The sequence below is a fragment of the Pleurodeles waltl genome, chromosome 1_2 (genome assembly GCF_031143425.1).
Source record: "Pleurodeles waltl isolate 20211129_DDA chromosome 1_2, aPleWal1.hap1.20221129, whole genome shotgun sequence".
Classification (NCBI taxonomy): Eukaryota; Metazoa; Chordata; class Amphibia; order Caudata; family Salamandridae; genus Pleurodeles; species Pleurodeles waltl.
Window position 1 is genome coordinate 1,212,950,737 of NC_090437.1, and position 26,830 is coordinate 1,212,977,566.

Consider the following 26,830-nt stretch of genomic DNA (forward strand, 5'->3'; position numbering starts at 1 on the left):
CACGCATTAAATGTTAGCGCTTTTCTGGCGGGGTGTTCCACTGGAGTTAAAGCGGGGAGAGCGGAAGGATAAGAACACGGAACATCACTGAGCACGTAGCGTAAACAAAGCGTCACAGCCCGGTGCCTCCCCCGCCATGGCCTTCCAGCAACGGCTCGGCCCCAGCCCCAGCGATAAGGAGAGCAGGTAACGGCAGAAAAACGCAGAGCCCGTTGGAGAGGAGGGGTTATTGTACTCGACCTTATTTATCTCTTTGCGCTGGGAACTATTAATGGGAATGTCTGCTCGCCCATTTATGCACTTGCATGTGTGGCAAATGTTCTGTATTTTTGTAGTTGACTTCGTAGTAGAGTTTATGTTGCTGTCGAAAGCGAGTAACTTTTATCGCAGTGTAATAATTCTCTGTCTGGCGGAGGGTTGGGATTGCTCGGGATTTAAGTTTTAAGGTGGGGTGGTGGTGGTGAGGTGGATTGTCTGATTTAGTTAAGAGTGAAACCACTGCTAACGGAAGAAGAGTCGCTGGATTACTACGGTAGAGGAATGTATGTTATTTTGGGACAATGCTTTCTCCTTTTCCGTGTGCGACTAGTTTATCCGAGTCAGTTATTATTTGTTCTCACGTTTACTCCGTTATACAAAAAGGTAAAGAGAAGGTGCTGATCTACTTGTGCATGGAACAATCAATGTGAACTGTAAAATTATGTTCGTGGTTTGAAAGGGAGAGCGGGGAGGGGGGATGACCTGCCACTATACGAAGGTTTGTTCATCTTGCACTATTGTTATTATTTTTGTACTTGTAAGTGATGCTGTGTACTACTTAAACCCTGCTTTTCCACCGGTTATTAACTGTTACTCTCTTTATTTCCGAGTTCGGTGTGGGGGTGTGTATGGTGTTTACTATCCCCTCTTACTATCTAAGCAAATGTGGTTTGTAGTGTGATGGGATGTGGAGACTCCGGGGGTCGAAGCGGCCATGTTTGAGCAGGTAGATTGGGAGATCTATTTCGAGCACATCTCGCACCCTTTCCTGCTCCACGGGGCTTCTAGTTCCTTGTTGAATGGATGCCGAGGTGATCTGCCTTTAATTGCTGCACCCTTGTTGTTTGCCGCCCATTTGTTGCTGCACTGCAGGGTGTGGATGATCCTTTTCCGGACTCCTAAACTCGCGCCCTTAACCGTTTCAAATATACTCAGTGGGTGCGCCTCTCGGGATCTTTCAGGTCTGCGCGCCAAAACTCAAAGTTCTCTAATATATTATTTATTTTAGAGTGCACGTTCACCCTTGGTCTCTTATCGATGAAATAACATTCGGCCTTTGTTCTGACCGAATATCTGCAAGAGGTGTCTGTTGAAAATACACGGCGTTTGAAAATCGGGGCGGTCCCCGCGTTTGGGGGACAAAAACAAGCTACTTTTTTAGCGTCTTTGAGTTGTAACTACCCCAGTGGAAACTAACTGTATCTGCACCCCCTGGTTAAGTATTGCCTTTTTAACTACTCATAAACATTTGATTTCTTCCAGATCTCTCCCACCATCACGTTGGTCTCAAGGTAGAAAACGTTACTCCGATGGGAGGCGCAGAAGAAATGACGATTCCGACAAGTTGGTGTTTGACGACGAAGAAAAAACGGAAGAAAGAAAAAGACCGGACAGGTACACACAGTGTAACTTAATATTATATCGTTGATAACTGAGATTCATCCATTTAGTTTGGATGCCAATTGTTGCGGGTTCAATTTGTTACAGTATAGCGCTAAATAACAATAAGGTACCCTGTTTCTAGCATTCTTTGACTCAAAGCTTGGCGCGTTTTTAACCATATCAATCCTGTAGATGATTTAGCAAAGTGGCGCATTTCGTTAACATCTGTGGGTAGGAGGGCACAATTGTGGTGGTAGGGAATGCTGCCCATTAACATCTCCTCGTCGAAACATGCAGCGGCAAAACCAGTGTGTCTTGCATAATGTGTTTAGTATGTTTACATTCTTTGCATGAAACACTAATTAAAAAAAATAAGTGATCGGGGGGTGGAGGGGGGGGGGGGGGGAATGCTTGCGATAAATCTAACCACTGGTCATCGTCGTGGGGGAGCATTCCAACCCATCGTTCTTGTGCCCTCCACCGCCGATAAGATCAGCTGTGACTGCACCAGTAGGCCCAAGCCAGGACTTATCCAAACTAGAATTAAGACCGCTTTAGCTCTGATTGGGGCTCTTCGGTTGGGTTGAGCTTGATTCTAGTGGCATAGTGAGCAAATGACCCACATATGGGTATAGCCTTTGCCACTTAAGGCACTACATCAAACCCACAAGGTGATGGGAGGAAGTCTAACCACTGGCAATCGCTCGAGGTAGCATTGCAACCCAGCATTCTTTTGCCATCCATGCCACCTCAGATTAGACCCAGTTGTATGCAAAGCTGTCTTGGACCTACCTGCTCCAATAGAAACGGTTCAGCCTGAACTGCCAGGCCCTGTCCGAATCGGAACCCAAGACTAGTTTCCCATGAGGAGCCAGGTCGAAATTGATTTACATATGGCGGGGTCCAAACTGAGGTTTGTTTTGTGATCAAAAGATTACTGGGATGGGATGCCAGTGGTTAGATCAGTGATACTCAAAGTATGGCCTGAGGCCGCATGTGGCCATCTTGATCTTTTACTCTTGGTCAACAGCAGCACCAGACTCGACTCAGCACTGTTTCACATAAAAAAGTTATTAAATAAATTGGCAAGCATTTAAATAAGGGTTGATTTGGGGTGTGGTGTTTTTTTTTTTTTTTTTTTTTTTTTTTTTTTATAGTGCTAATAGAGCACGCATTCTGGAGTCATGTATTTCAAGATCCTCATATGTGATAACTAAATTGTGAGATCCTTATGCTCTTTTTTTCATTAAGTAGAGAAGCAGGATTAATCCTGTTTTTGGTGTATTTCAGACACTAGTTGTATATGCTTGGCTTCCCCCTCCACCCACCTTACTGCCAATTCCCCCCCCAAACCCTGACTGCCACCATGATGGCATCAATGCAGCCATCTGCCACACCGCAGATCAAACTTTGTGGCCTTGGGAAATGTTTCAGTATCAATGGGTTGGACAAATTGCAAGGATTACTTCTGTCACTGTGTGTGTAACATCCATTGCATGCACACATGCTCTGTCTTACGTTAACATATGCAGAAATAGCATAACAAGTGATGGATGGATTGCATTATTTGTTGCCCACTGGTAATGACCCAGGTCTGCATTCCTGTCTATTGTTTTGCACACCATGCTACCTCAGTTTGAGTCCAGCCATATGCCAATAGGTCTTGCTACGGCTCCAGTGGGGACAGCCTCTTACTGACCTGGAATACAAGAAACCCAGGACCAGTTTTGCCCTAAACAGTGATCATTAACTAGGTATGCCTTGGTTCAAGTGAGAACAAGTCCCATGTCTGGACATATCCATCGCACTTAAGGCAACAAAAACAAGGCAATGGGTGGCTTGCTTGAATTGATCTCAGACACTGGCAATTGCTTGGTTCCATATCCCAATGCATTGTTTTTCACCCACCATATAACCTCTTCGCCACGCCGATGGATTGAAGCATGGCTAGTGGATGCGATTAATTCAAGCGTTTCATCCACCACTTTTTTTTTGTATATTTTATTGGGTTGCCTAGAGTGGGACGAGTATGCTCAGACTTGGGTCCAGTGCACACTCACTGGAACCAAACTAACTGGGTGCTAAGCCCTAATCGGAGCAAACCCATTCCTAGATTGCTTATGTTCTGTTGAGATGGCATGGTATACGAAATAACACAGAACTGGGATGGGACCCAGAGTAATTACAAGTGACTGATATTAATTGGAGCGGATATTGGACTATAGACAGCTGAATCATGGTCGTGTAGCTGGTGGCGAGAGTATGTCAGCAGCATGATTAACTGGAGTTGCCAAACATGGAATAAGTCTTCAGGCATTTGCGATGGAAGTTAATTTGGGCATTCTCTTCATCAACAGTTTTACTACACCTGAAGCCCCTAGGCCGATGTCCAGATGTGCAGACTGGGGATCTGCTGTGGAGGAAGAGGAGAGCATCCGGGCAAGTGTGACAGCCGAAATTGGAAGGTCAGTAAAGAGACAAAAACAATCCATCGTTTGTGTATGTCTGGTCTCTTGTGAAGAACCATAAGATTCTGCTGCGTGTAATCACTACAGTGTCAGTGATTGGCTGCACTAAAGTATCCAGCCAGTCAATCAAAACATATGTTTATTTAGACCATGGTCTTTAAACAGAAATTTATAAAGCGCGTCTCCACAACCCGCATTACAGTAAAATCAAAAGGAAAATTGAGCAACAAAGCATAGTTGAAATCACAACTCATTCACCAATTGCATTTCTAGTAGTAGAAAAACCGCATACATTAAAAGGATACTTTCTCAACATGCATTTGACATATAAGATTAACTCCAAAACGTATCATTCAAAATCTACTAGCCAGCAAAAGAATTGCGCCTCATAATACATTATAAAAGATTAGAAATTGAGCATAAAGTGATATCGACAGGCACTGAAATTCGCCCTAAGTGCTGTTCCACAAGATGTGGATCTACGGTATCTATACAGTCTAGAGCCCATTCTCCCTAATGACCCTGTCCTTTTTATCCAGCAAGGCCCTCCCCTGAGGATACAACTGCATACAACCAAGTTATTGAAAGAGCAGCAGCATATCCTAATGTGCAATTTGTATTGTAATCATATTTATATAGCGCTTACTACCCCTGACGAGGCGTCGAAGCGCTTTTCGGTGAGTAGCACGCTACTCCGGAACCCAACAAGAATTGGTGATGGATTACGATCATTTAATAATGAGTACAGTTTTTAGTATTATGAGTTAATTTGAGCCGCGGATATGAGAGTTTGTTAGTTAGATTGACTGGAGTAATGGAGGGGTGGAGGAGGAAAGAAATACAGAAGTGTTAATTGGGAGTATATCCTTCATTTACTCAACCCAAAGGCTTGGGATGAGTAAAGGGGGGCGGAGGGGGAAGAGTATGTAGAAGGGTTAGGGAGAGCATAGTAGCAGGGTGAGATGAGTGCAGGAGAATTTAGTAGGGTTGTGTGGGAGGTCCGAGGTAGAGTGAGGTTCGTTGAGTTAGATGTGGAGGTGGAGGGAAGAGCTTAGGCAGATATATTTAGGAGATAAAAGTGGTAGAAGGGATTTGCAATGAGTCAGAGTGAGAATGGAGGATAGTTTGATAGAGACAGGACACAAGAGTGATGAGTAGATAAGTGTAATAAGATGAGAGCAGGAATTCATAGATATCTAGTATAACAACCCAAAAACCAGGAGCCATGCATGATCCACGAACATGCCAAGCACAGAAACAACATACACATATACACACATACAATACAGAATTAGAATCATGGGTAAAAAATACTTAGTCAGACAGGTTTAAAAGTGTGTGTATTTTATTGTTATGACAGTAGCAATACATATTTTCAAAAGAAACTATAAATAAATAGAAATATACATATAATCTGAAAAAGATATTTATCCACATAGGCATATGCAGTTCATAGTTGTTTGAAAAAGGTGGTTATGAAGGAAAGAGACAACTCTTGAGTAGTTTTCTGAAGACAAGAAAGTTATCTGTGGCTCTTATAGTTGGGGGTAATGAATTCCATAGTTTGGCTGCTTGGACGGAGAAGGGTGTACCACCTACAGTCTTTTTTTGGTATGGTGGTGTTCTAAGGCGGGGTGCCAGTCTTGAGCGGAGGGTTCTTTGTTGGATGTATTTGGTAATTTTCTTTCTGATAAAAAGCGGTCCTATTCCATGTATATCTTTGTGGGTGATACAAAGCAGCTTGAAAGTGCATCTTCTGGCAACGGGTAACCAGTGTAGTGCTCTCAAGGCAGGGGAGATGTGGGCTTGCGGCTTTATATGTAGTAGTAGTCTGGCTGCGGAATTCTGGCTACGTTGTAGTTTTTTCATAACAGATAGAGATGATCCACGGTAAAGGCTATTGGCATAATCCAGTTTGGATAATACAAGTGAGATAGTAGCTTGCACCCTTTGTGGAAATCCGAGGTGGGGGAAGATGCGTCGTAAAGTCTTTAAGGTGATGAAGCTTGTGCGTGCTAATTTGTCTACTTGGGCATTCATAGTTAGCTTGGAATCCATGGTGATTCCTAGGTTTTTAAATTCCTTGGATAATTGAGGAGGTGGTCCGAGATCGTCAGGCCAAACGCACAGAGGGTCATAATTTTTCCAGTCACCACATAGGAGTATTTCTGTTTTGGAGGTATTTAGTTTGAGATGGCTTCAGGTCATCCACTGATCAACGGCTCTGAGGCAACTGAAGATTTTCGAGTTTTCAATGTTTTTGGGGCATTCTAATTTAAGTAGTATTTGTGTGTCATCTGCATAGTTGTAGCATGTGAGATGGAAATCATTGATCAGTTCTGGTAAAGATATCATGTAGATGTTGAAAAGCAAAGGTGAGATGATTGACCCTTGGGGGACCCCTGCTTTTGTGAGGTAGGGTTCGGATGAGAAGGGGGGCGAGTGGATGATATTCGCTCTTTTTTTGGAGATAGGAAGTAATCCAGTCGCGCAATCCCTTGTATGCCGGCTTTGTGGAGTCTTTGAGTTAGGGTGTCATGGTCAACCGTATCAAAGGCAGCTGAGAGGTCCAAGAGAAGTAGTGCAGCAACTCCATTTTGGTCCACTGTGTTTTTAAGATCGTCCCAGATTGCCATGAGTGCCGATTCAGTGCTTCTTCCTGGGCGTAATCCAGTTTGGAAGTCTGAAAGTATAGAATTGTCTTCAATGAATTGTGACATCTGGGCGAATGCTGCTTTTTCTATCAATTTGCCCAGGAAAGGTCCATTTGTGATAGGTCTGTAGTTGTTGGGGTCTTGCGGGTCTAGGTTTGTTTTCTTTAATAATGGTCGTATGTATGTCTTTTTCAGGTCTGCAGGAAAAGTTCCTGAAGTTAGAGTTGTTGATGATTCTTCTTACAGGTGTGGCAGCAGAAGTAGATAGCAGGATGTTCTTGAAGATTTGTGGTGGGCAAGGGTCAGAAGGGCAACCAGAAGGTCTGCTTGCTTTGACCAAATCCATAAATTCATCCTGGGATATTTGTTTGAAGGACTGTAGAGGTTGGGATGGATTATTCTTAAAGGGTATTTTAGTAAAGGGGTTGGTGCTGATGGTTTAAATGCATACCGATCCAGCCCAAGAGGAGTTTCTCTTCAATTGACTAACCAACACAGTCTCAATTTGTACCCATGCTACCAGGCATGTTAATGACCTATTTAAAGAACCTGTTAGGGCAAGAATAATCCTGCCAAAGATGGACAATAAATATATAGCTGTACCCTCAGATCCAACGTTCATAAAAACCCAACTGCCACCAGACTCTGTAGTGGTAAGTGCAGCACAAGAAGGCTAACAGTCAGTCCACCAGGGATTCTCCTCCTCCAGATAAGGTGAGCAAAAAAAAAACTGGATGCAGCGAGCAAGAGTAGCTGCTCAAGCTGCAAGTCGTTGGCGAACTTAAAATTCTCAAGCGCTCCTGGTGAGGTATGACAGGGCCCACAGGGATGAGATGGAGAAGTTGTTGTAAAATCTTCTACAGGTTTATCAAAAAAGAAGACACAAGATAGTTGCAGAAGGACAATTCCATCAGGTGTGCCATTGATGCTGCTGACACAGCAGCATGTGGTGTGAACAGTAGCATTCTTATAAATAAGGCATGCATGGTTAAGGCGGCCAGGATTTAAACCACTGATCCAACAAGCAGTCTTTTAAAATGCCTTTCAACAAGGACCATTTGTTTCTACCAGAGGTAGATACCACTATAGAAACACTTAAAAAGGACAATTGCCACCAACTCCTGAGGCGCACACTACAGGGGGGGGGGTAGAGAATGTGCTTCTATGGCCTTTTTAGGAAACATTACAGTAGCAGATATGCAAAGATTTGCAAAGCTGCTACTCTGTCTACACCACACACATTTGCTCTACACTATTGTGTAGATGTTCTAGCTTGTCTACAGGTAAATGTTGGCCAAGCAGTCCTTAGGACAGTTTTTCAAGCTACTCCTGCAGGCTAGCCACCGCTGTATGGACGAACGCCTCAGTAGAGGAAGAGACGTGTAGCTGCGAAAGCGCCGATTGCACTGGGGGCTGAAGTCATTTTGCCCCCTTATCTCTGGCCTGTCAGGGTAAGCCTGAAATGCAGGACAGACACCGGGGTCTCTGATGGATTTAACGCAATCTCTGAGAGGAGACTCACTCGACACGGCCCAGGATCAGAGAACAGGACGTGACTGGAGAAGGCAAATCCATCAGGTACCCTGTGGAAGTGGCGTGAGAGAAGGAGATTGTGGCTCTACAAATGCTGCATAGAGGCGCCCGGATGGTGGCATATTAATGTGGACTGCGCTGTGCAATAAGTGCGTGCCTGAGAGGTCATGGATTGGCCCCTTAGGCAACATTGTGTGGACACTGACTGGACTATTGAGAAATACGCATCTGCATAGTAAGAGAAGCAGAGCGCTGGCACAAGGTAATAAGAAGGGTTGGCAAGTAAATTGGAGCCTGGTCCCGGATTGGGAAGGTGGAAATGGCGCCTAAAAATATACGAAATGCTGGAGACAAAATGGTCTGGGCTCGTCGGACACGCACAGTCTTAGGTTGGCAATGAGGGAGGCTCGGCAGGTAGGCACTCTGCTATTGGGGCAACTAACTTGAATAGTAGAGTAGGTGGTGACACTGTCCCAGATGTGCCTGGCATGAGTAAGGCGACTCAGTCTGAACACAAGGTAAAGGGCAGAACGCAGCTGGATATTACAAAACTTCTGACCATCGGAGGGCAAGAGTGGCAACTCAAACCCTACACTCCCTATTAAGGGGATAAGGGAGGATCCAGAGGTAATAGTCCAGAGTGGAGCTCCCACAAGCTAATAGGACCCCGGAGAGTAATCTGTACTCTGACATGCCACATGTCTGTAGGGGGAGTCAACCATAGGAGAGTGGGAGCCTGAAGGGGCAGATTGAGCAGTCTGAAGAAATCATTAGGATTCCATTGAAGTAAGCATGCAAACAAAAATGATTCTCAAGATATTCATGATTACAGTATCGTTGTGCCCCCAGAACCCTACACTAGGTAAGGAAAAGAATGAAATCTAGCAGGCAACGAAGCTGTGAAGTATGGAAGTGGGGACTAGAAAAGCTGAAAGGGTCTGGGAAAAAAAACTGATTGGTCTAAGGATGGTGTAGACATTTTTTACTCATTAACTGAGGATTGAGAGGCCATTAGTAGTGGCTGTAATTAGAGCGAGGATGAAGAGAGTATATATTCAAGGTCCATGAGTTTATCATCATCAGCAGGAGACCCAACAGTAAAACTGCAGCAGCGTCACCGCAGGCGCATAAAGTCGAACAGGTTTAATATATGGAACAGCCTCTCCAGGATGGAGCGCCGTGACTCTTTAATGGGACTACTCGGGAATCAGATTATCAAGCCCAGAAAATGACTCTACGGATGTCCCACCCTCCAACGCTGACGTAGGAGAAAATAGCTTGAGTGTGTATCAATAATATTGCCAGTACGACGCAAATATTTTAGTATTGAAATATGGCATAGTAAAGGAACTACAAACGGAAACACGGACAGTTGAAGAGCCCGGATGGCCTCCAAGCAACTGCAGGTTACAGTGCGAAAAGCTGCAAAAACTTGCAGAGAAATAGAAGAAAGCTAAACACAATGGAGAACAGAACCTCTGCAGTAGAGGCGGCGGTTGAGGTTTTGAAAGAGCAGGTGGAAACTCAGGGAGGATAATTAACTGATATGTGGAAAATGGGGGACTATGAAAATCGGCAGAGAAGAAATAACTTGCTCTTTTTGGGTATAGAAGAAGGGGCGGATGTAATGACATCAGAACATTTATTATTAAGCTTCCGCGTAATGCTTTTCCAGAGTTTACAAAATGGGACTGGGAGTTGGAAATTTACGGGGGGGTTGAGTTTGTGATCAACACTCGGACACAATCATTCAGACCAGCGGTGGTCTGATTGCCCATATGGATAGGGGAGGGCGGTTGCGGGAAGGTTTTTTTTGGGGGGGGGGGGGGGGAGGCATGGGGAGAGTGAAAGAAAAGGAGGATTTGAAGATCATGGTTGAAGGACTGAAAGGAGGGGAGGAGAGTAAAGATTGAAATAGGGAGGAATAAGAGACAAAGAATGTGTAACTATGACCCTTGGCATATAAAGATGATAGCCAGAAAAAGGTAAAATGGCTAATTGCTGTATGTGCCTAAGGGTAGCAGAAGAGAAACAAGGGGTAAATGGCTAGATTGCATCTATATAAAGAAAAATGTGGGTTGAACAGTCCCCGGAAAAGGCAAAAGATCACCGAAGATTTAAAAATGCCGCGGGCAGGCATATACTGCCTGCAAGAAACGCACATAGAGTACTGTAATAGATCTATTTTGAACTCTTTAGGAATTAAGGTAGTAATGTGCACTGAACAGAATGCTAAGACTAAGGGGCTAGCGATATTAGCTGGTAGCAGTAAAATTAAGTTTACAAAACGGATGCAGATAAAAATGGTAGATGGACGGTGGCTGAGTGACGACATAGCAAAGGCTGTTTCACCCTCCGTATATGGTGCTGTGGTGGATGATCCTGCAGTGTTAGATTTTATATCGGTGGAATTAGCAGAGTGCACCGCGCCCCCCCCCCCCCCCCCCCCCCCCCCCCCCCCCCCCTTATGTGGAGATTGGAACTTTTAATGGCTCTTGGAATGGATTAATATATCTTGTAGGTAGCACCCCCAATAGATATTATGGACGTAAACCACGAATATATAACTTTCTGCAATCTGCAAAAAGTTATGGTTGGTGGATGCCTGGCTAACACTTTGTGAGCCAGACCCTGGATACACATTATTCAGCTCCTTATGTGAAATTGGCCCGATGTTTCCTTATCTCCCCTAAAGTTTTAGTAGGGGCAGGGATGGAAATATACCCATGGTTATGTCGGATCATAACCCTCATACTAGAAGTAAATATGAAAGGCTTTAAAGACACTAAGAGGGTGGACGTTTGAGAGAGGGCTCCTTACTGATCCAGAATATTATCACCATATGAATATATGGATGAAGGAATTTCTTTACATTAATGGGGGGACTGCTCCGGTGGAGATGGTATGGGATACTTTTAAAGGCAGGGATATGAGAAACCCTGAGCTACAGCCTTAAAAGGCAAAAGTATATGGGGGGTGTAGAGATGCAAAAACTGCCTTAGAGAAGATTGCTATAGCAAAAGCAGTAATTGAGATCTCAGCAAAAAAAAGGCAGAAAAATATCTTTCAAAGCGCTCTGAAAGTTATGAATACAGTGAAAAGATGGGCCACTTGTTGGCGGTGTGGGCACGCTATAAGGCGTCCGCTGGGGTTATTGGAGAAATTAAAGACCAACAGATTATTTCAGACCCTGAAGGTATCGTGGTAACTAGTTATTATGCCAAGCTATATAAGCCTGCCCCTCCCATAGATGAGCAAGAAAAGTATGGGCTTTTTAAGCACTATAGAGGTTGGCAAGCTCTCGAAAGAGGAACAAGAGGTGCTAGGGGAAGGAATCGGGATGGAGGAACTTGGAGGCAATCCAGGGACTTCCTACTGGAAAAGCTGTAGGGACCGATGCAATCCCCCTTAGAATTTTATAAATGTTTTAAGACTTTATTGCCGCCTGTACTGTTAGAATTGCTAATCCAAGTGTAAAAAGGCAGTAAAGCTCCCCCCTTCTTGGTCCTCTGCTTATATACCAGTATTTTTGAAAGGGGAAAATGCTGCATGATCCAAGTTCATACAGGCCAATTACATTAGTAAACAGCAATGTCAAGATCTACTCAATTTTTGCTATGCAGCGGTCTTCTGTTACTGGGAAACTAGTTACATTAAACCAGCATGGGTTTATTCCTGACCGAAACACTACTGATCATATCAGAAGGGTTATCATGCTTTTTGATGCAACTGGGATGGCAGAAGAACCTAAGGCTGCGGTATCATTGAATGCAGAGAAGGCCTTTGACAGGGTCAACTGGGATTTTGTGGCAAATTCTGGAGCTGTATGGCTGAGGTGGGGTAGGGGGGGGACTTTCTGCTGGCAATAAAAGCTGTATATATTCATCCTAGTGCACGGATACAGCTAATGGGAGGCCAATCTGATGGCATACAAATAAGGCGAGGCCCCAGACTGGGGTGTCCATGCTCCCCATTGCTGTTTGCAATATATATTGACCTGTTGCTCAGACAGTTGAAGAATTCAGCCATCCTACCAGTCCACACGTATGGATGGGATACCCATACGTAGGCAGACCATATCGCTGTTAGACCAGCTAATCTGGATGAAGCTTAAGAGAAATAGAGGAAGACGAGTAAGTTAGGAGAGTTTTCCGGGTAATTATTAAATAGACAAAAGAAATGCAGTTGTTGGTGAAGAGGTATATAACTAACCAAGATTTCTGTAAGGTGAATCATGCAGTATATTTAGGTATAGATATTACCTCCATGGTAGAGAAAATAGTTGGGTTGAACCTGAAGCTGGTTCTAGGTAAAGCAAAGCAATATTTTAGTAGATGGAACAATTGTCATATGTCCATAATGGGGGCAATATGATTAGAATGTTTCGTTTTTTTGGGGGGGCTATTTCCCCATGAAAAATCATGGTTTATAGCAATAGATCAGTTAGCAACCAGATTTATTTGGGCAATGGCAAGAGTAGAAGAGCTAGTAAATTAATCTCCCTACCTAGAGACAAGTGGGTGGTCTGTTCCAAAATTTTAATTGTATCAAATGGCAGCGGCTTTTCAATATATGCGACTGTTGCTGGTGGGCAATTATGGTATAATAGGGGTAGAATATCAACCAAATATTTACGAGCTATTAATTTGATCAATGACTAATGGTGGGGGGGGGAATTGTTGGTATTGGTGAAACCCAGCTACTACAAGAAAGTTTGATTCAAGGTACTAGAAGCTGCTTTTAAATGCTGGCGCTCTTGGCGGCTAAAAGCAGGACTTGAAAGTTTTAATCGCTATACACAAATAGATAATATTCCCGGTCTTCCAGAGATTTTTAAAGATTTGTTGTTTTGCTAAGGGGGCCCTGCAAGGGGGTTCAAAGGCTAGGAGACTTATGAGGGCACCTGGGTCAGATCATTTGAGTATCTCCGAGAGAGGTACAGATTGGAGCAAAGGGAGGTTTTGCAAATATTTACAAAGAAGTATTTTTGAGTATTTAAAAAAATAAAAAAATGGGGGGGATTGAGGGGTTTGCAAAGAACAAGGGGTCCGAATGTTGAGTTTTTTTTTCTTTTCTTTTTTTTTCTTAATACTAAGTGTTCATATCGGAGCAACCCAACGATCTTGTGAAATATAGTAAGAAGTGGGAAAGCAGTTTCAATAGGGGAGGTATTAAGTTTTATGAATCCCTTGAATTTGGATATAACATGTTAATGTCTACAGCACTACAAGTACAGCATTTTAAGACTACATATGATCTATATTCTACCCCATCTCAAATAGCTAAATGGGGAAGGCTAGAGGGGACCCACTGTCCGAGATGCCAAGAATTTGGGGCTGATATCATACATATGTTTGCTACATGTGTTAAATTAGAGCCGTTGAAAGGAGAGATTAAACAGGTGCTAAACGGGGTTGTAGGATGTGATGTGGTGCTAACATCGTATATTATGGTTTTAGGTGTAGCGGAAAGAGGGGGAATATCTCAAAGCTTTTCTTTATATCAATGGCTGTGTATCGATTGTGTTGCATCTGCATGGCTAGATCCACCCCCTCCCCAAAATGTCAGCAGTGGTTGGGTTGACTTAACTACATACCAATTGGAGATTGCTCTATATTGATGCAAGGGGAGGCAGGCTAGACGTAAGGGGCCGATAATATGGGGGCTTCTTGAGGACTGGGTTCGATGTAGGTAATGGCTTAAGGGAATACGGCACTAAGCACTTTAATTCGGGATGTACAGTACTATTGTTTTTTTATCATTATTTATGTGTAATGACTTGTCTTCCTTTCCTAATAATAAAAAAAAAAAGAGAAACTTTCATTGTCCAAATTAATGAATCGGTCTCTCTCCTGGCCACATCTCCCGAAATGCATCGATTCACAAGTTTTTACTGTCTTTCATGGCATGTCTTCTGGCATTATGGAATAGTTGGCTTTGTCTAATTTTAATTTTTTTTTTTTTGGTCACCTTATTATCTAGAACTATCAGTTCACTTTTGTATTTGTCCTGATGACAGCCTTGTGTGAATTTTTTGATTTTTTTTTTTTTTTTTGCATGATGAGTATGGCTATATGAATATCCATATACAAAGGCTAACAGACTTCTGCGTCATTAAACAATTTTATAATCTGTTGACATAATGTGTGTTACATGAAGTCATATGTTCACAGAAGCGTTAACTTGCAACAGAACCATTGTAGTGTTAAATGATTACATACCCAGGTTCTGAGGGACACCGGGTCACCCCTTTGTAATTAATGGTAGAGCTGCAGCATTACCATAAAGTAGATGTGCATGACCGACTTTTTTAGGTAGAGGCTGTATCCAGAATGTAGAGAACTGATCAGTATCTCCTTATGATAGTTGATGCAGCAACCCTCAACTGAGGCTTTCCAAGAACCTTGTTGAAAGTAGATTACTAATTCCTAGAGTAAAGCAGAAATAAGGCCTCACTTGGAACCATTGTACATAGTAGGCCTGGCTTCTCAATATAACTGAGCACAGTGCAACGAGATGGAAGATCTCCTACATCGCCCAGATGAGCATAAGAAAAGGGGTTTGGGGGGGAGGAGGAGGAATCTTGTTAATGAACAGGAATCTATTTAATGTGACCATTAGATGTACACTTGATGCGGCAAACAATTCTGCAAGAGTAGTCTTAGCCTTCATAAAAGAATTGCGAACAAATTCTGAGGTGTGCAGCAGCACCTGCTAAATGTTCTGATGACGAACACCTTAGGCCCTTAGGTTGATGAGATGTTAGAACAGATTAAGGAAGACAGAGACAACAAAGGTGATGGGTGTGGTTCAAATGACCACCCTCTCTGTTCCCTCTGGAAACAGCAGGGGAGGGATTTACATCTTCAAAGATGAGTAAAGGCACTCCTCACAGAGTACTCCTAGATTTCTTTTAATTTTAAAAAGGACAGGACATTGGGGTCTATGCTAGACCTCGGGCCTTTCAACCGATAATCCCATCGGGACATTTTTTATAGGGTGACCCTGCATGCCTGCTTTAAACAAAGGTGAGTTTGTGACAGCCGTTGACCTCACTCATTCTTTCACATGCCCGTCCATCTTGGACACGGCAAAAACCTGAGGTTTGTGGTAAGTGCAAAACCTTATCAATTCAATGTACTGCCCTTTGGAGTCACAACGGCTCCATGGTTATTCACAAAATGTGCTGCTGTAACTCACTTAAGTGGGCAGGTGATCCAGGTCTTTCCTTAATTGGACGATTGGCTGATAGAGTACAGACTGCCTAATGTGTACGGGTGGGTTGTATTATGTGCAGGTATTGGGAGAGGGGTTGGGAGACTCATTCCATTCAGCTAGTTCACAGCATCTGGGAATGAGCAATATACCATTACATTTAATTTCTGGCAGAATATCTCCCGGGGGGGGTGGCAGAGTTGGCAGACCTCTTAAGCGGGGTGCAGCATCAAGTCCACGAGTGGAACACCACCTGCAAATCCTTCAGCAGTACTACCAATTCTGGGGGACGTCAGACATGGATCTCTGCAACCGTAGAAAATGCTAAATTTCAACATGTTGCCCTTAATCTTTCATCACCCACTGTCAGAGTGCAACGCACTATAGATGAATTGGTCAGGGATGATTGTCTACGCTTCTGTCTCTCTCCCACTTCCATATGTGGTGAGGATGGTCAAGCAAACCTCCGCAGGGCAGTCTTAAGACACAAGTCAAAGGTTGGTTGTGTGGGTTTAAAAAAAAAAAAAAAAAAAATCTGTCATCCTCATCTCAGATAATTGCTTTGCTAGTTTTCTTTACCATCCCAGTCAGTAGGGGAAATAGTACTTCACACTTTAAATGTAACACAAGACTTTGTGCTTCATTGACAGAAGTAGAAAAACTGAACAATTATAGCCCTTTTTCAATTCAAGACAGAGGGTCACACTGTATTCAAAGTAGGGATTGCTAGATGGATAGGCAGATGTATTCAAACTTCTAATGCAGAAGCCAGCAAGAAGACCCCCCCCCCCCCTCCCCAGGTGCACAGTCTAGTTAAAAGCATCATGTCTCTATAGCTTTCTTAGGTAATATTCTTGTAGCTGATGCTTGCAAAGCAGCTACTGGGTGAGCACCACAAGCATTTACTAAACATTACCGTGTGAGGTCATTGCACATGTAGGATAAACTATCCTAAGAACACTTTCAAATGTCTGCAACATCCAGTAACTAGCCACCACGTGGGAAAACTGTTTAACAGTATGCAGGACGTGTATCTACAGCCATACATGCTACAAATGAATTGTTACTTAACTTGTAAGCATCTGTTTGTTGCGCATAGTGTTGTAGAGTCTGGTGCATCCGTCCACCTCCCCAGAAGTGATTAGTTGTTCCAGAACATTTTTACTGTTTTTTTTTTTTTTTTTTTTTGTCACATGCATGGCCATCACTATAGGCTATTTCAAGCTCCCACACCAGCATCTGGTGTAAGAAAACCATTCTTAAGATGGCGCCGATCATGTGCATTACCTCGAAGAGTCATCACAGGATCTCATGACTCGAAAGACTTCATGGAAGTTAATACAAGTTGTAAATGTCTGAGGCAAACACTAGATGATAGGCAGCGCATGTGAATCTACAGCGTCAAATGCCAACACAGTAACTAAATCCTTTTTTATACTTGGGTCTTAGTTTCAATTGCTGGTATGGATTTGATCTGCTGTGGTAGTGGGTAGTAAGCACAAAGCGCTGCACTGTTCAGTGGCTATGGGTGCAATGTGATAAATTTTACTGCTGTGAAATTACCGTTTCTAAATCAGTTTGTGTACTTTTTCCAGGTACAAAAGAAAACTCTTGATCAACGATTTTGTTGGACGGGAAAGAAGAAATTCGTCTGAAAGGTAAATGAGGTCTTTGATTTCTTTAGTGTGCCTACAGTTTAGTAATTGCTTGGTATTTGATGCCTTCAAACTTGTTTGCTCTTGCTAAATATCTAATTTGGGTGAATGAGACTTATCTCTCAAACTCTTTATAATCTGGATCACTGTTGACTGCAGTCTTTAATTCATTTTGTGGCATGTGTCTGCATATGAATTGTACAGAATTAACAATTCTAAGTTATGGGTTTGTTCCTTTAAATATTTATTGTAAATGTCTGGGGTTTGCCTTTCATAAACTGTGGTCCACACATCATGACTTTCTTGCAAATTTTAACACTGCTTTCCAGTCTAGCAGCAGCTCACTTATTACATAATCCACCCCAGTTTTCATTTTAAGATCAAGAGTTGACAATCTCGTTTTAGGTCGATCGCCCAAGGACTTTGACCTGTTGTAAGTGCTGTGAGCTTTAACCACGCCCACCATCAACCCATCATTTTAACTTGTTCGTGGGCTTGCCTTTCAAAAATCCCTAGAGGTCATCTATGGGCCCTCACACTAGGTCAGTGGGGGACTCCAAAATAATAACCCCTCCCACAATTCCCCTTTTAAGCTCTTATTGCTGGAACTTTTGCTTTACAGCTTGGAGTAGCTTGTATTCTAAGAGCCTTAGAATTGCAGCAGGCCTGATAAGCCTGAATATGTATAAGACACTATGCTCTTGATAGAGCGGTCCGTACTAATAATTTTACCTGTGTTCGGACGCTCTTTAGGCCGATGAATCTTTATACTAAGTGGGACTCTCTGTACTCTATATCTATCAATTTCCTTAAATCAATAATTAATAACGAACATAAGCAATACCTTGATCAACATAACACTTGACAATTAATCCAGAATACATTTCGGCGAACCCTGACCTTTCAGTCAGGAATAACCACACCAGTTTATTCAAAGTTAGTGAATTTTATTTCCCTATAAACAAAGCTAGCACAATATAGATTTGTCTACACCAAATGATAAACATAAATGAACATTAATAGCTGTCCATAGCGGCGAAACAGGTGCAATCTATGTAGCATTTGAATCACAAGGCATTCGATAATAGCAATGCAAATCACTAATACGATAATCTGTAGTGAACTAATTGCATACGTTTAGTCAGCATAACAAGATCTCAAATTGCATCGTGCGACATATGGAATCCTCGTCTAACCTCAAATTAGCATCGGCATGTGGGACTTCATGCAAAAACAATTTAGCAACATTAATTTAGAAACTCCTAACTAGGGCTCTTATCAAAATCAGCAGTTGGTTACCTAAAGGAAACACAATGCAATTTTACAATTTCCTTTCATATTTACCAATTACGATCAGCAATCAAGGAAGTCTTAGTCTCACAGGTACCGTTTCTCGATCAGCATGGGGCGGGGCAAAAGGGGCAGGGGTGGACGGGGCAATTGCCTCACGGCGGCAAGGTAAAACTACTACTTCATGCAAGGGATCAAAGTTAAAGTCTCTAGGGCAAGAATCATTAAAGTCTTTCTCTCGATTAGAGAAAGCATCAAAGTCTCTCAAATGGCGTCGCAGCAAAGTGGGCCATAATAGCTGCAATGTCCTGCAAAATGGCGGGTATCGAGCTGGTAATGGCGGATAATAGCGCAATCGCTACCTTCTCGTGCACCTGGTTTTTATAGCCAACAGTTCAAATCCAGTAGGGTCTTCCATTGGAGGGTTCATAGGTTAGCTTCAAATTGTCCAATCAAAAACGACAGTTCTCAAGCTTTTACTTAAGCATACTTTATCCTTGGAGATGGGTACGCAAGTTGCAACATTTTATACCAATTAACTCGCTTTCAGAGCTTCCATTGTCCGCACCTGCAGACCGACCTTGGAGTAAAGAGAAAATATGCCAGGCTGGCACGAAACCGTAAGATAAGCATGTGAACGATCTCAGTGGAAAAGTACAGCTTCAAGCAAAAATACACGTTTATTAGCACATTGGAAAAATACGAGCATTTAAACCGTGAGACCAGGCAACTAGGCCGAAGCCTGCACTAAAGTTATGCTAAGCTAGAACATTTCAAACAAGCAAATCATAGCACACGTTTATAATTATGTCGGATTAGTGCAATTCTAATACATCACGTTATATAAAGCACGCTTATAAATATTGTCAAACTACTCTGAGGGCACATTTTGTCCCCGTACAATCTTTATTAGTTCGGTTAAAGTCACACATGATTATTTCACACTACGTTTACGCGTTAATAAATGTAAAACCTTCATTTTCTGCTTCATCACTCTCTAGGGGCCAAATAAACAGTTGCACTACGTTATTTTGTGCCATTCGATCTTCATGTGATTACCCCCTCCAGGGGCTAATTATATGGTTACATGACCATGTTTCTTACAAATGATTTTATTATGGTGTTCTCTAGTGGCTGTTCTAAGCATTACATTCTACATACTACAATATATGCTGCACTGTCGTCCCATAATGAATGCTTTGTTGGGCATTCTTTTACTAAACAGTTTTGCTCATAACTCAGCTTGTGGTGGTCCTAAGACACCTGGACCACCTTCAAAACGTTGACAACCTGCTCTTTCTTTGTCATCTCTCGGGCCCCACACTGTTAGTGGGGACCCCAAAATAACCTCTCCTTCCATTCAGTGTATGTTTAACCTCTCTCATGGCTGGAACTTCTGTTTTACAGTTGAGTAGTGTTTTAAGGGTCTTGTTTGTAGTATCCTTTCAGTAGGCCTGCTAACCCTGAACTATGCCATCTAGGAGCTAAAGATATAATTACGCTACTTTCAGTCATTTTCTTTTCATGTGGTTATGCTAACTATATGGTAACATTACCGTGGTTATTACAAAGGCTATTTTCATTGTGATGTACTCTAGATGTTCTGAGCCTTAGTCTAATGCCAAATGTTTATTTGTGCAAGGTTTGAGTTTACATGACTGTTTTTATTCTCTCCTTTTTTGCAATTATGGTCGTAATTCAGTCCAGTTTATCATCCTTATTACACTATTACTGTTTGAACACACTTGATATGTTTGGGTGACACTTCTAGTTTACTTCTCTTATCACTCCTCCGTAGCAGTCTTGTTTTGGTAATTGGGTTAGCCAGCAACTCTGGTGGGGGTGGTGAAGGTGGTATTCTATTGGAATTAGCATGGTGGATTTAAATTAGGATGCTAAATGGCAACATTTCATGTTTGGCTGCAGATGGTAGAAGAAGATAATTGGAAGTGCTTTAGTTATTTGCAGAGCCACTGAAATTGTATGTGGCAGGAAAAGACCAAATTAAGGCAGAGTTGACCAATTTATGTGGCAAGAAAAGTCCCGTTATGAATTGGCAGTGGCTCCAACACAAGCAAATGCGAGACCCATTGCATTGCAAATGGTTGCTGCTAATATGCAGACAGCAACATGCCAGCAGTCGAAAGGTCAAATTAATAGACGAGGGCTCTTCCATTAACTCTGAAGCTTGCTTGAATGTTCACAAGAAACTCCTCAACCTCTATTTAATCGGTTCAAATCGCAAAGCCTACTTGCATATTTGTTTTAGTTCCCCTGATAAGTGTAACTCATGTTGGCTCCCTGGCAAAAGGTTTAGAGCATAGAAATAACGGTCTAGTCTCTTCAAAAAGTTTGGTTTATAAAAATTATACGGTGAGAACAGAATGGTGTAAAACCCATAATACCCGCAATAGGACAATAAATACGTTTGCTTGCTGAATATCCCATATACCACACCAAGAAAAATGCCAAGTTTAATTACTGCACAATACATTTTTACACAGCACCATTGTTAGCAGTTGACGTTTCTGTCCCTTTTTGGCACATGAATTCACTTGTGAGTTTTGTGGTGGTAATATTTTGCAGCAGTTGTGTAAGTATTTTGCCGGCGAGTTTTCAGAGCCGATACATTTATCGGCATTATTAAAAGAAATGTACAAGTGGTGGTTCCAATCTAATTGAGCTGTTGTATTTTATTGGTTGTAATTGTAGTGTTCATGGTGCCATGGCATTACAGTGCCACTATTGGGGAACCGAGGGCTTTCAACTCGTAGCAGTCAAAGGGTACTTGTGCTACTCTAGTCAAAGGCTCTAATGTGAATTGATGATAAATTTTAAAAGAAACTGTTATAACTGCTTATATCCAATATTGCAGAATGATCTAATAAATTGCTTCTTCCTTAGTTCGGACTCTAAGGAGTCTTCTGTGACGACAGAGTTTGAATCTGATGTGAATGTTCTAGTTCGAAGGCAGAAACAGATCAACTACGGGAAGAACACTATTGCCTACGACAGATATTGCAAAGAAGTTCCTAGGTAATGTCATGAATAATTACTCCATTTTATCTCCATGTCCTATGATTTTGTTTTCTCGTCTTGATCTTAATAGTTTTGCTCTTCTGAGCAAGTGTGTGTGTGTGTTTATGTATGTGTGTGTGTATGTGTGTGTGTGTGTGTGTGTGTGTGTGTGTGTGTATATATATATATATATAATTTTTTTTTTTTTTTTTTTTTTTTTTCCCCCCCCCCCTTTCCCAAAAAGTGTAATCGTCTGACTTGATGATTGTTCTTGATATGGAAGTTAGTGGTCTACTCTGCATGGAGATAATTTATGCTGAGTAAAATTCAGTGGCAACTCTTTTAAAATTCAAATTTTTTGATTATCCACTTAAGACTTCTTCGAAACCCAGCAATCCATCCAAGAACTCCAAACAAATATAAGAAATACAGTCGCAGGTCCTGGGATCAGCAGATCAAACTTTGGAGGATAGCTTTGCATGCTTGGGATCCTCCTGCTGAAGAAGGGAGTGATTTGCAGGACATGTACGTATTTGAATAACTTGGTTATTGACTAAAACTAAGGTTTTTTTTTTTTTGTTTGTTTTTCCCCTGAACAAATTAACTTTTTTTTTCTCCGATTTTACAGGAGAGTGGTCCTGGATGAGCTAGAGACTGAATCTGCAGAGTCTATGTTGTGCAGTCAGGAAGATGAATCCATCTTGTGCCGACAGGAGGATGATCGAGTGGACGAACCTACTTTGTGCATTCAGGATGTAAGTTGAGTAATCGATGTAATATTACACATGGACCCTTTATTTGCATTATGAAACGCTCATGTTCTGGAATGAGGTTTAGTACACTTGGTTATTTAAGGTTCTGAATGGTGTGCTATTGAATACTTTTTATCTAATTCCATTAAGTATAAAACACTACTACTGCCCATGGGTTCTACCCATTTCGAACCTACGCTATCCAAATGTGTGGTTGGGTGAGTGCTCCGCGATAGCAAGAGAAGCCTCTGTGTACTATGCTCCCCACAAGGTTATCATTCTGGGTGTTGGGTGCCTGCTGCTTGGTGTGGCCATTTCAGCTGTAGAAGGCGTGAAGTTCAGCGTGCCTTTTTAATGCAAAGTAAATACAGCGAACATCACCTAGCAGTGCTGTGTGCGGTTTCTATGTACCCTAGCTGGACTTAATCAAGGCTGACCTTGCGGGATGGGCTGAACTAGTGGTCTTGTATTCGCAGGGCGCGGTCCAGCTTCCAAATGTGTGTATCGCTCTTTGCCTCCCAAGTACATCTGATGGACCGGCTGCAGTGAGATAATGGCTGCCCCGGAACTCGCACAGTGGCTGGCCATAAGCACCAGCTGTGGACACATAGGCCTATCTGATAAGGCAATAGGTGTGACAAGATGTCAGCCCCGACTCGTCCTCGGATCTATGCCTAGTTAGGACTGGTGTTTATGCGTGATGGTTACTGCTACACCAAGCTTACTCGTTATCCAGATAGCGACATTAACAATGCCTGCACCTGTGGAGGCTACATTTGTAGTGGACCGGTATCCTTGTGAATAGTAGTTATAGGTAGGGCTTAAGTGGCTCTGTCTGCGCCCCAAGTCGGGGGGGTGTGTGGTTTGTGCCCCCCCCCCCCACACACACACACACACACACACACACACACACACACACACAATTTGTTTTGGTATCCAGTATGCGGCTGGTTTCACCTACTTTGATATTTAGAAAAGTTTAAATTGTAAAACCACACGCCTCCCATACGTAATACTAAACCTGTTGCCTTGTACTTTCCAGGATGCATATTCTGGCACTCCTACAAAGGTTCGGCGAATTGACTACCAGGATGGAGCAGATTTTGAACTGGATAAATGTTTGCAAGATACTGTTGAAAACTCGAAATGGCTAAGCTAATATCGATTAAAGATGGGTGGATGGACTGTTGCAAATCAAAGCCAATGCTGTCCCATTTAAGAGTATCCAAATTGTTCCGAGGAAGAACATTCGGTTTAAACAGCAGTGTACATTATTTTTTAGTGTGCTTTTTATAGCTTTTATATTGGTCAACTTCATGCAGCAGCATACGATGCCGGAGAAACATTCAGCCCTTAACAGAGCATTTGAGGAACACATGCTGTAACAATATTTCCAGCAAATGCATTTTCATTCTTCCTAAAGTATTAAAAACACATGCCGTAATTATCCCTAATACCTTCATCCCAATACAGGCCTACTGTACAATTTGGAAACTTTCTTTTTGTTCACTTTTGCGTTCTTACGTTTTGTAGCGGCCTCACTCCAGTAATTGTTGGGATGTTTGACAGCGCAGGGGTTGTGCCCATTGTGCCCTAAACACTGCAGTCCGCGTTTGCCATTCTGACAGTGGAGAGGTTGTGCCACCATTGTGGTACCTCCTGATATCGAAGTTAGACGCGTAAACAAGGAACAAGTGCTACCCCTTCAGTAATTAACATTGTCTCTTTTGAAAGTTTTGGTTAAAGGTGTGAGTTGCACTGGATTGGGTCATGAGTAGGTGCAGCCTATTTCCAAGGGTGACATAGTAGAAATGATTACATCTTTGTAGTGGGAGTGATGCACAATTCTTAAGTGGGGCTGTTGTGTAGTTACGCTCTTAGTTAATATATGGCACTACTGCGACGCACGTTTTGAGGATAAAACAGGTCTGTCATTTATTACTTTATCCTTGTGCTGTTGGTGGCCTGTCACATACGGTAATGTGGTAACGTATCCTTGCACAGTGAAGATTGTATTACATTCTCAACCAGAAAAAAAGCATTTGCCTGCAATGTTAAAACAACCATTTTTACTTTCGGCAGTGTGAACAGGGGCAAGACAAATGGCGGCGTTCATACGATGACATTTCTTCAGCATTTACACGTGCGCGGTCTTGCTTCAGTTCTAAAACTGCCTGCAGCAGGTCCATTTATCTCTTTTCCAGCAGTCACTGAAATCTTTAAGCCAATCTTTTGATCTCAGAGTTGGTGTTTAGCCTGTTTGCACCAACTTGAAAGTGCAGCCTGATTGTGCTGATTGCAAACCACCTAATGTAAGCAACATCTCAACTAAAGAACCTGCATGTGGAACTGTTATTTACTTATGCTCTTAATGTAAAATTGTTGTAAATGTAGCATTGTACAGACTTAAAATGCAATTTGTAAAACTTATTTTCATATTTGTTTCCAATTCATCTGTATGAGACAATGTTGATTAATAAAACGAATACTTAGTGTTGTCTCTCAAATTTGTTGCCTTAACTTTTGGCGCACTGACTAATAAGCCTAAATTTAAATTCACAGTAGCAGACTACAGAATTTTCCTGATGGAATGCCAGTCAGTAGTGGTACTAGGGCTTTTTTTTTATTTTTATCTATTTATTTTTATAAATCTTCTCTTCACCACAGTACTAGTGATTGCTTATGGATGCAAGTCCTTCAGGTGTAGTCCTAGTCGTAAAGCTGAGACTGACTTGGTGGCCTGTAGACTAGATGCAGACTGAATAGAAATTGCCTATACAGACATTCCGGTTCACCTACCGGCAGTCTTTAGGATTGGATCTGCCGTGCATTAAATTTGGAATGGATGCCAACTGAAAAAGCCAGGCTTAGAAGATGGGCAGTTTCTGTCATATAGTGGTTTACACGTTTTAGACCGATTTTGAGACTGACTACTAGGAGATTTCCACTTTCCCTCTTGATGGTGGAAGTTAACGATCTAGTCTTTTTGGATGTCTTGTCTGAGGCTTTTTGTACAGATTAACCCGGGGTAGTATTCCAGACAATCTCCGTAGTTTTCCTCAGACTTCAGCATGGAGGTGCACCTGATTCAACATGTACTGTGAAGTGAGTCTTAACAGTAATATTTCATGTGTTTGGGTTCCATTTTTGGCTTTTATTTTGTGACAACCCATACTGTGATTCGGAGGGCATTTAGTAAAATGTCATCTTTCTTGCAGAGAAGTCCAATTGGTAATAACAAATGTTTTACTATTCTGTGTTTCCACATTGGAAACCCCACAAAACACAACCTGAACAGGCAATTTTTCCTTCCCCAAATTATATATATATTTTTTGTATTGTAATGCAGGTAGCTGTGTCTTTGAAAACCTGACCAACCTTGATCTTTCTGAAAAACTCCTCGTGTAGATCAGGCAGGTCGCTCCCTTCACCACTGCCCCATGCCGCCTCCACGTACATGCCATTGTTTTGTTTTTTATTTTTTCCCCGTTTCCTGAGCACTTCTGTGCTACCCAAGCTGCTGTGGCCCCACCCCCTCCCTCCACCTTGAATTTACTTCCCTTCCCGCTGCTCTCCCATTCGCTGATCCCTCCCAGCTGCCACTCCCTCCCACCTCCCAGCTGCCACTCCCTCCCACCTCCCAGCTGCCACTCCCTCCCACCTCCCCTCTTATGTCGGGTGCGGTGAACGAAGAGACCCTTGACCCTGCTTCTGGCAGGCAGGTCGCCCCTTCCACTCAGGTGCCATTGTTTTATTTTTTTTTGCCCAGTTTCCTGAGCGCTTCTGTGTACCCATGCCACTGCGTGCCTGAGGCCCTGCCCTCCCTCCACCTCAAATTTCCTTTCCGCTGCTGAGCCCTGCCCCCTGCTCTCCCATTCGCCGATCCCTCCCTCCTCCCAGCTGCCACTCCCTCCCCTCTTATGGCAGCCGCGGTGCGGCTCGCCAAATGCAAGCCTGTCTGTGCCCCTCCCCCTGGCCCGCAAGGCCCCCACACCGTCAATCCAGGACACCACTCCACCTGCTTCCAGTCCTTACCCCAAAGGACAGAAGAGACCTTTCTCCTGCCAAGCTTGCTGCTTCACCTGCACCCTAAAGCACCACGACAGACCTGCCGACAAACACCTCAGCTGCGTCGTCCTCAACACCCGCTCCATCCACAAAAACGCAATTTAACTCTGGGATCTTCTAACCTCAACCTCACCGGACATCGCCTTCCTCACCGAAATCTGGACAAACTCGGCCTCCGAACCTGACGTTGCCATAGCCATCCCTGAAGGCTACAAAATCACCAGAAGAGACCGCACCAACAAACTAGGAGGCGGAATCTCCATAGTCCACACAAGCACCATCAAAGTCTCGAGCCGCGCTCATGACACACACAACCTCTCCGTGCACCTCCACTTCAAAATCCACACCAACACCACCCTCAAAGGAACTCTGATCTACAGGCCCCTGTTCTCAATTCTCAGACGCCGTCGCCGACAGTCTGTGCCAACGCCCTCAACTCCACAGAATACATCCTCCTCGGCGACCTGAACTTCCACCTAGAAAACGACACCAATACCACCAACCTGCTGGACAACCTCGGCCTCAAACAACTAGTC

At 42.9% G+C, this 26,830-nt stretch overlaps 1 protein-coding gene across 1 annotated transcript; it reads left to right on the top strand.

The window, feature by feature from the left end:
* The first annotated feature begins 22 nt into the window (after nt 1–22).
* Nucleotides 23–24,733, top strand: SLBP (stem-loop histone mRNA binding protein). Its single transcript, XM_069203981.1, has 8 exons — nt 23–186; nt 1,522–1,653; nt 3,999–4,106; nt 17,107–17,169; nt 21,361–21,492; nt 21,850–21,999; nt 22,103–22,229; nt 23,269–24,733. The coding sequence occupies exons 1-8, from the start codon at nt 137–139 to the stop codon at nt 23,383–23,385; spliced, it is 879 nt and encodes a 292-aa protein (XP_069060082.1). The 5' UTR covers nt 23–136; the 3' UTR covers nt 23,386–24,733.
* Nucleotides 24,734–26,830: the final 2,097 nt, after the last annotated feature.

Coding starts and splice junctions, on each gene's coding strand:
- SLBP (XM_069203981.1), top strand. CDS start 137: ATGGCCTTCCAGCAACGGCTCGGCCCCAGCCCCAGCGATAAGGAGAGC. Junction 187..1,521: donor CCCAGCGATAAGGAGAGCAG/GTAACGGCAGAA, acceptor GATTTCTTCCAG/ATCTCTCCCACCATCACGTT. Junction 22,230..23,268: donor CTACTTTGTGCATTCAGGAT/GTAAGTTGAGTA, acceptor TGTACTTTCCAG/GATGCATATTCTGGCACTCC.